Source organism: Carcharhinus amblyrhynchos, chromosome 4, assembly GCF_965287045.1.
Source record: "Carcharhinus amblyrhynchos chromosome 4, sCarAmb.v2.hapA, whole genome shotgun sequence".
NCBI classification, from domain to species: Eukaryota; Metazoa; Chordata; class Chondrichthyes; order Carcharhiniformes; family Carcharhinidae; genus Carcharhinus; species Carcharhinus amblyrhynchos.
The window spans coordinates 91938841-91949068 of NC_137327.1; the positions used below are offsets into that span (position 1 = coordinate 91938841).

Below are 10228 nucleotides of genomic sequence, written 5' to 3' on the forward strand. Positions count from 1 at the left end.
AAATCTTTTCTGCACTCTTTCTAGTTTAATAATATCTTAAGGTGACCAGAATTGCACACAGTATTCCAAGTGTGGCCTCACCAACATCTTGTATGACAAGACATTGCAAGTCCTGTATTCAATATTCTGACCGATGAAACCAAGCATGCCAAATGCCTTCTTCACCACTGTCCACCTGTGGCTCCACTTTCAAGGTGCATGAATATGTACCCCTATATCTCGTTGTTCTGTAACATTCCCCAATGCCCTAGCATTAACTGAGTAAGTCCTGCCTTGGTTCAGTCTGCCAAAATGCATCACCTCGCTTCGTTTAAATTAAACTCAACCTGCCATTTGTCAGCCCACTGGCCCAATTGATCAGGATCCTGTTGCAATTGGAGATAACCTTCCTCACTGTCCACCATGCCATCAATCTTGGTGTCATCTGCAAACTTACTAACCATGCCTCCTACATTCTCATCCAAATCAAATTACAAATAACAGTGGACCCAGCACTGATCCTGAGGCACACCGCTGGTTTGAAAAACAACTCTCTACAACCACTCTCTGGCTTCTAACAAGCCAATTTTGTATCCATTTAGATATCTCACCCTGGATCCCATGAGATTTAACTTTATGCAACAACCTCCCATGTGGTACCTTGTCAAAGGCCTTGCTAAAGTCCATGTAGACAATATCAACTGCACTGCCCTCATCTACCTTCTTGGTTACCCCTTCAAAAAAAAACTATTAAATTTGAGACATGATTTTCCACTCAAAGCCATGCTGACTGTCTCTAACCAGTCCTTGCATCTCTAAATGCCTGTAGATCCTGTCTCTCAAAATACCTTCCAACGATGTGAGGCTCACTGGCCTGTAGTTCCCAGACTTTTCCTTGCAGGCCTTTTTAAACAAAAGCACAACATTTACCACTCTCCAATCTTCAGGTACTTCACTTGTGACTTTCGATGATTCAACTATCTCAGCTAGGGGACCCACAATTTCCTCCCTAGCCTGCCACAACGTCCTGGGATATACCTCATCAGGTCCTGCAGATTTATCTATCTTGATGCACTTTAAGATTTCCAGCACCATCTCCTGTAAATATGTACACTCAAGATATCAATATTTCCCCAAGTTCCCTAATATCCATGCTTTTCTCTAGTAAATACTGATGAGAAATATTCATTTAGGATCTCAACCATCTCTTGTGGATCTGCACATAGATGACCTTGTTGATCGTTAAGCGGCCCTACATTCTCCCTTGTTACTCTTTTGCCCTTTATGCATTTGTAGAAGCTCTTTGGATTTTCCTTTACCTTACCTGCCAAAACAATTTTGTTCCCTTTTTGCCCTCCTGATTTCTTTTAACTCTACTCCTACACCCACCATACTTGAGATTCACTTGATCCCAGCTGCCTATGCACGTCATGTGCCTCTCTTCTTCTTGACCAGGGCATCAATATCCGAGTCATCCATGGTTCCCAACTTATGCCAGCCTTACCCTTCACTCTAAGAGGAATGTGATTACCCTGAACCCTGGTTAACACACTTTTGAAAGCATGCCACTTAACAAATGTCCCTTTTCTTTCCCACAGACTCCCCCAATTAAACTCTTGAAAGTTCCTGCCTGATACCATCAAAATCGGCCTTCCCCCAATTTAGAGTATTAACTTTTGGGACAGATCTATCGATCATTATCCACAGCTATCTTAAAACTAATAGAATTATGGTCACTGGTCACAAAGTGATCCCTCATTAACACTTCTGGCACCCGCCCTTCCTTATTTCCCAAGAGGTCAAGTTTTGCCCCTTCTCTAGTCAGGCCATCCACATACTGAATGAGAAATTCCTCCTGAATACACAAATTTCTGTCCATCCAATCCTCTAATACTATGGCTGTAAGAGCCAATGTTGGGTAAAATAAAATCTTCAACTATTACTACCCTATTTTTCTTGGCGCTGTAATCTCCTTACACATTTGCTCAATTTCCCACTGACTATTTAAAAGGATGGAGATCTACTTCAATCAATAGCAACTTTGGTAACACACAAGTCATTTAAACTTCAAAGATTCGCATCTATTGGATGCAAAGTCTCAACATGCAGCGCAAGAGTAAATTGTGCACAAAATAAAATCCCTATTTAGGGGGAAATCTTGATCACTGCCTGTCATATTTGACAGAATCTTCAGAAACTGAAATAACAAGGTCAACCTGGTCTGGAAGTTTGCTAGATCCACATAGGGAACAAATGCCCAAACCTTTTCAGCCGTGTACTGCTCGCTGGCAAGGTTAACAAGTTTCCATCTATTGACACTTCCAAATGAAGTTTCAAAATTATCAATATTTCAAATTGGCACCAACCCTCCAACTGCTTGTGCTTGTAAACATTGCACTGTAACACCTACACCATGAATATGCAGTTTCCACTGACTACAACCACTATCTCAAAGTCGTGTAAATCCTGACCAACTTATCCAACCCATCTCTAATCTAGAAGGCTATTTTAGCTCACTCTTTCAAGCCTTATGGTGATCTTCTTAGAGCCTGACTGACCAAAATCATAATGCTTTGACAAATTGCAACATACCTTAGAGGATTCCATAGTGCAACCCAAAAGAGCAAGCCTTCCACACAAACGGGACAACGAACAATTGCCTCAGCACCTTTCTCATAGATGGAAGATTAAAGCATTCACATCCAAGGGACATTGGAGCAGATTGAAACAGGTCCTTAAAAACAGAGGTAGCTTACAAGACCTCCACACTTACTGACTGGAAGCTTTGGTATGGATACCTGCCACAAACATTGATCTTTGAATTGTATTTTGCTACAACCATGCAAAAGACTACAAACTCAGTTACATTAGCACTCTGCATTGAGAAGTTTTTAAATGGGTATAGCCCCATTTTTACAAAGTCTAATACAGGCATAGTTTGTGATTTTGCAAGAAAAAAAAAATCAAAGAAAATTGTAAATAACAGATACACATTCACTGATGCAAACAGGAAAGAAAAATCTTCAGTGTTGCAAAGCACCCAGTTATCAAGTACAGCATTGAAGTGGGTGAGGTTACACGATGCATTCACTATTGACCTGCAAAATGCAGTTAAATGTCTGAGTAAGATTGAAACGATAACTGATCCACATGTAACCACATTAGATTGAGGTTTAGTGTTGAATAGAGAAACTGTCAAATTACCATACAGGAACAAAAGTACAACATATTTGCTTTTTTGCTGACCTACATTTTAAGTGTACTAACAATCTCAACAAAATATACCATGAGCTAATGTAAAAAATGGCATCAAATCAATGTTAAAATTTTTCATTACAAATCCTTCTGATGTTACATTAATTACATTTTTATGCATACAGAGCAAAATTAGCAAGTCTGCCCTATTTACCAGTCACCCGGAGTTCAAGAACCACAAACACTTCAATTATAATCAAATGAAACTTAAATTTTATTTCAGCAGTACAATTTGTGACTCATTTCAAAATATTGCAATCCTAATTTAACAATTGTTTATTCTAAAAACACAATTTCGGTTTCTAGTGCATAGTTTTAGCATTGCCCACCATGGTTATAAACAGTGAAAAGCATGATAACAACAACAAGACAAAACATGAGATGCTTCAGAGTCCTCAGTTTTACTTGTAAAAAAACTGCAGCATTTTGCTCCACAGAAACCTCTTAGCTACCACTGTACCAATGCTAATAGGGACACCCTGGATCCCAAATGCAAAAGATGGTGATACACAGAACTAGGGCCATACTGAAACGTGTACAAAAAGGTAACACAAGGGCAATAATAACAAATTAATTTGCGCAGGATTTGGGACAAGAGTTTGGTTTTGTGTGTGTAACTGAAACAGTTTCAAAGACAACCTTCAGCATTATAAAGTTTAGAGTTTTAAATGCATTACGATGAACAAGCAACCATTTCTAATGTTTTAGTGGTTATACGCAATGTGCTATTATCCCCTCAATCATATCTCCTTTACAGTATGTCTCCTCCCAAAGCCAGACAGCTAATTTGTTCAAGACATGAAATAACTGTTTGTACCCACTCCATATTCACTCTTCCTTTATCTGTGGTTCAGTTGTTTTCCCAGAGAAACAAATTGAACCGAATGTTTCAATGCAGAAGTCTGTCTTCAGAACAATTTAATGAAAGTCACTCTGATATCAACACCAAGGTACAGGACTGAGTATCATTGTTTCACAAAAATTACTGTATCAAGACATTATAGATTTGATGGCTCTGCTCTTGGGAAGGTTTTATGGTAAAGCCCATATATATGTGTGTATATTATATATATGGCTTCATCCATGTTTGAGCTAAGACTGGATAATCTGGTACAAAATATGGTTATGAAGAACCTAACCATTGAATGTTAGGGAGCTCAGCAAAATAACCAGCCTCAGAGACTGATCTCAAACAAGGATTGTGCACAGATTTGTCTTTACTCCATGAAAATTATATCTTTACCGAAGAGACTTATTTGATATACATGAACTGATCTTGACTTAGTCCATGACAGTCCAAACAAGGTAGCTGCTATAGACTGATAAATGTCAGTTTTTTAAAATTTTCCCTTTTATCCTATGTCAGTACCATCTGCAAATTATCTTGAACCCGAAAGTGAAACTAAACCCAACTATTTAGCCAAAGTGACTCCTTAGTTCGTACCTTGTCAGAGTTTAAAGTCATGCAATGAAAAAATAATGATTGGCATACAAGCAATGGAAAAATTTGCTAATAAAGAATCTGTTCAAACACATGCAATTTAATTTTAGTCCTTGGTGCTGTACTCAAAACATTTATCAAGTGAATGAAATATCCGAAAGAAAAATCCAGGACTGCAGCAAATCCCAGTGAACTTTAGCATAGCTGTTCTATGTATCAATTTGAGGCCAGCTTCATTGCATTAAAAATTAAGCACATTCATAAATAGGCTACCAAAGAGCCATCTCAGTGATCTCTACTTAGCCCATTTTTAAATTTGACAATTTTAACACGAACACTGTTGCTTTAAGTTGGCTATAGTGCAAAATATCTATTTTGCCAAAGCAATCTTGACAGTCCCAATACATATGGCATAGACTTATGTTTCACTATTTAATATGGATTAAACTGTAACAAGTAATAGTTCAGGATTTTACATAGAAATCAACGGTTGTACCAATTTGTGCTCTCAGAGCTAATATGTGAAATCCACACTGCTTTGTTAGCCAATAATTAAACATCTGTGAAAGCAAATCTTAACTTGAAACCTGAGGACTGGGGAAAAAAGCAGTGGCCATTTGTTAAACATACATTAATAGCAAAGCAGCCAAATCATGATCTCCAAAAAAAACCACCAAAAGCCAAATGTGAACAAGGCATATGGAAGATTCCTAAAGAAATAACGATTCTTAAAAGTGGCTCCTAAAAGGCAAACTTTTAGTCCAGCTCAGGGATTGCTAGCTAGAGTCCAGTGCCATTACTCTGATTAAATCTCATTGAGGGTCTGCATTTCTGTAAAAACACCCAGCAAATAAAGCAGCATTTTGACAGTTTCCAGTTTCAGTCATACAAACTTATTTTGTGCAAGATCCTTGCGTTACACCACAAAGCAATCTGAAGCACGTGACCCATGGCTTCAAAGTATGCTTCCGATCTACATGCAACTGAGGTGTTCACATCCTCAAGCTATAAAAGTACACAATTTTTGCTTTTCTTCTTCCTATGAGGGTAGAGGACTGCTCTTACGGCCTCCACAAAAACGTCTCGGATCCCTTCCTGGTTGAGTGCTGAACATTCCAGATACTTAACTGCTCTGATCTGTTTGGCTAAGGTGACACCCTGGTGCATCGTTGTTGGGGAAAGACTTTGCTCCTTGAGCTTTTTTATGGTTTCAGAATCATTCCTTAAATCCTTCTTCGTACCAACCAAAAGTATGGGAACATTTGGACAGTGGTGCAAAACCTCTGGTTGCCATTTATGACGGACATTGGCATAGGAGGAAGGGCTAGCAACAGAAAAACAGATAATGAAGACATTACTCTGTGGGTATGATAGAGTGCGGAGACGGTCATATTCTTCCTGTCCTGCAGTATCCCAGAGGTTGAGGCTGACAGTTCGCCCATCCACAGTCATCTGTGCACTGTAGTTGTCAAATACAGTGGGGACATATTCTCCAGGAAAAGCATTTGTTGTGTAACTAATGAGAAGGCAGGTCTTCCCAACTGCACCATCTCCCACAACCACACATTTTATCGTCTGCATTATTCATAAGGCACGAAGGTCAAGCTTCTCACTATCAATACAGAAAGAAACATTAATACAAAACATTTCACAATATACAGTTACCTTATTACAACCTATAAGCACTGTGCTTTGTAGCTTCTATCCAAGCACTAAACAGGTTCCACAATCTGCAGCAAAATAATTAGGTAGTCAAAGCTGCAGGTAGTTGAACCAGTCAGATTACAATATCTCAAGTAATACTAGGATGTTGGAACATTTCCACAAAATCAAGTTTAAACACATAGCTATCAATTGCATTCAAGGTCCTTCCTTCCTGGTGTTTAAGGATTAAAGTCCATACCATTTCTTCCAGATACTGCTTAAAATAATTTCCTCAATTATGATCAAAAAGAATGGACATTCATCTCATGCTGCTTGAGATCTTGATGTTTGCAAAATGGCTGCCACATTTGTCCACACAAGTAACTGCAAAGTGATTCATTACATACAATAGGAAATGTTTGAGACACATGGTAATGTATCATCTAAATGTCAGACTTCCAAACTATCACAATTTAAAACCACAAATTTCTTCAATTTAAGTCCTGATGTGTTGCTTCTGCCTTTGATAAAGTAGGATGACAGAATTCATCTCAATGGAATTCAAGTTGATAAATATTTTTAGGGCTGGAAGTAATGAAATTAGACATTGCAGATGCTCTTCCGTTAACCTTAGTCCAATGGAACCTGCACTCAGGATTCAAACACCAAGTACTATGGAATGACTACCACAACCGTTTGTCAGATTTCTTGTAGACAGGTAACAAACAGTAGGCTGAAACAACCAATCAATAAATGGAAAGTGTGGTTTAATTTTTTTTTGAATTCGCTTTCCACAATTTTCTCTTTAAATATTCCCTCACGTCCCCCGATGCCCCTCCGGCAGCTCTTCCCCCCCCCGGCCCTCCCACACTCTCCCCACCCCACGGCCCCACCCTCTCTTACCCCCCCCCCCTCCCCTCAGCTCCCTCTACCCCCTCTCTCAGCCTCACCCTCCCATTCCCGCAAACTCTTCTTTCACTTTAAAAGTTTTATATCGACTCCTGTACCCCGCCCCCCCCGTCCCCGGAACCAGCGCGCTTCTCGCCTACCCCGTACCATGTATAGCTTAGGCCGGACGCCACAAGCTTCGCGAGTGAAAGAGTCCGAGTGCCAGGGAAGGCAGCGATGAAGGAGTACCCGCCTCAGCCTGGGCCTATAAAGTGTTCCGAAACCAACTCTCCGCTTACCTCAGCGTCCCCGGAACTATCCTCATCCGGGTCCCTGCCGACAGCCCGCAATGCCCCCTGGGGAATGTAGTCTCATCCCCACCACTGCTGCGCTTGCGCAATAAAACGGCGGTTGTGATTTGGGCCGACCAGTGCCGCGCGTGCGCGCAGCCACAGGGTGGGGACAGTAACTTTGGCGAGAGTTTGCGCACGTGTTCAGGTAGTAGGTAATGACAACCCTTCAAAGAGAAAAAAAAGTGAGCTTAATGTTGAGAAACAACCAAATGCACTTCAGAGAAGGTTCACTTGGTTGATTTTTTTTAGTTTATTTATTAGTATCGCAGGTAGGCTTACATTAACACTGCAATGAAGTTACTGTGAAAATCCTCGGAGCTGCCACAATCCTGTTCAAGTAATACAGAGGGCAGATTTAGCATAGCCAGTGCTATTTCATTATATTGTGGATTTGAACCATTCTCTTTGGGCTGGATGTACCTTTAGTGTAGAGCTAATGTTACTGGTGTGACTCCACTGTCATGCTGTCCTTATTCTGTGTTGTGGAAAGACTCCCAGTGCGTCCTCAGATGGTAATAGCTACTGGACGGTAGACTAATCCATGCTATGACTAGCTGATCTTAAGCCCATATCATCTGGTTACAGAATTAGTGGGTAGGTCAAACAGTTTGCTGGACTTTAATTTATCTATAGTTTTCTGAATGTTAGTAATGTATCTGCTGAGCATTTATTTCCCAATGTAAGTACTTGCAGCTTCTTTTACTTGTTATTGTACTTCTAATGTCAAATCATCAAATTTTGTTTCATTACCTTCTTCAATATTTCCAAAAGAATTAGAATTACCTGCATCCATTGGCTTATAGTAGTATGATGAGTAGAGTTGACTCAACACCTATCAATACTACAGTTCAGGGTCCTCTAGTTTGAGGGTGGCTATGATGTTTAGTGTTTGTTCATCAGGCCTTTTCAGTCTTTCTAAGTTGCAAATTGTGTATTGATCAGCTTTTCATATTCCAAGAGAACAGAGAAACAATTTATAGAGGGGACCAGTTAACTCTTTTAGGCTATAGTGAACTTGAGAATATGATTATTGTATGACATAAACAATAATGATGTTGCAGAGATGGAGGGCACTAACTGAAGATTACCAGAATAAAAGGCACAGTGGAGGACCAAATAAATACTTTTTAATCAAAGGTGAATGTTATTATTATTTTAGTGATTTAAATTGGATGATTTAGGTCAGCACAAAATACAATTTTTCAATTCCAGTTTGAATTTCTCTTATTTTGCTCAGTGTTTCTGTTAGTCAATTTGAGACAAGCCATGTTTTCATTTAATTTTTTAAAAAGCCTGTGGAAACAGTCTGGTTAAGTGTGTCAAGCTAGGGCAGCACGGTGGCACTGTAGTTAGCACTGCTGCTTCACCAGCCTTGGATGTCTGTGTGGAGTTTTCACCATGTCTGTGTGGGTTTCCTCCGGGTGTCTTCCCATATTCCAAAGATGTGTGGGTTAGACGGATTGGTCATGGTAAATTGACCCTTAGTGATAGGGATAACATGGATAAATATGTGGGGTAAAGGGGATATGACCTAGATGTGATTGATGTCAGTGTAAGCTCAATGGGGCGAATGGCTTCTGCACTGTAGAAATTCCAGTAAGCTTATACTTTTTATTAATTTTAATCATCGATAAAGCAAGATGGTGGAATCTGACTCAATATAATTGTTGCATGAACATATCAACATTTAAGAAAACTACCTTAATGTGCCTGAGGCATTTAGAACAGATGTTCTGAGCATTGAGTATTTGTGAAGCACACCCTGTGTAATTGAACAACAAACAATAATCTTGTGCATTATCTTCTCAGATACACACGTCACCTGTCTTCCTCCTAATTACTGTTTTTCTTCAAAATACAACATTCCAGAGAAGTGCTAATTAAGTTCTCCTCATGCGATAGCAGTCTAAGAATTAGATTTCCAATTCGAAGTTTAACATTGATGTCCAAGAATGTTTTTTTTTCAATCTTTCTCCTTTCTACATAATTTCATTCTTGCAGTCAATAGTGCTTCCGCAACACTAGCTTATTGGTAATCCATAGTTGTGCATCTGGATTGAGAAGTGAGCAGCATTTGGGATGCTAGTGAACATCCTTGAAGGTGACATATTGAGCAGATCCAAAAATTTAAATAAGTTCAGGATGTTGTACTATATTTGATGAATCAGAACTGGATTTGGTCTACCTGTGGTTCTATGGGAGGGATTTTCCAGCCACACTTACTCCAAAACCAGAAAATCTCACCTGAGGTCAATGGAACTTTGCATGGTCCACCCCCTGCCCACAACGGTTTCCATGACAGGAAGGGTCAGGAAAATTCCCCCATGTAAGTTTAAAAAGTAAATCTATCAACTAATGCAGTATTACCTACATTTGTAGTAATTTTTTAATTCCTTCATGGGATATGGGCCTTGCTGGCTGGCCAGTATTGCCCAAGCCTAGTTGCTCTTGGAGCGCAGTTGAGAGTCAACAATAATGCTGTGGATCTGGAGTCACATGCAAGCCAAACCAGGTAAGGACAGCAGATTTCCTTCCCCATAGGCCATTCGTGAATCAGTTGGATTTTTTCCAACAATCAACAGTAGATTTTTAATTCTAGATTTTTTTTTTAATTCAAATTCCAACAACTCATGATGGGATTCAAGCCTGGGTCTCAGAACATTAGCTG

The 10228-nt window shown here is 39.6% G+C and overlaps 1 protein-coding gene across 3 annotated transcripts; it reads right to left on the bottom strand.

The window, feature by feature from the left end:
• Nucleotides 1–3361: 3361 nt before the first annotated feature.
• On the bottom strand, nucleotides 3362–7555 carry LOC145342194 (rho-related GTP-binding protein RhoG-like). 3 transcript variants are annotated; one of them, XM_080187543.1, is made up of 2 exons: nucleotides 7507–7555; nucleotides 3362–6287 (listed from the first exon to the last, which is right to left on the bottom strand). In XM_080187543.1, exon 2 carries the CDS (start codon nucleotides 6254–6256, stop codon nucleotides 5681–5683), a length of 576 nt encoding a protein of 191 aa, XP_080043669.1. In that variant the 5' UTR covers nucleotides 6257–6287; nucleotides 7507–7555; the 3' UTR covers nucleotides 3362–5680. The 3 variants fall into 3 exon arrangements, with proteins under 3 accessions (XP_080043669.1, XP_080043671.1, XP_080043668.1); XM_080187545.1 differs by lacking the exon at nucleotides 7507–7555 and adding an exon at nucleotides 6579–6674; XM_080187542.1 differs by lacking the exon at nucleotides 7507–7555 and adding an exon at nucleotides 7376–7500 and having other exon boundaries at nucleotides 3363–6287.
• Between the last annotated feature and the right edge of the window lie 2673 nt (nucleotides 7556–10228).

What these genes read in the sequence shown, in the direction of transcription:
- LOC145342194 (XM_080187543.1), bottom strand. Translation starts at nt 6,256, where the DNA reads ATGCAGACGATAAAATGTGTGGTTGTGGGAGATGGTGCAGTTGGGAAG.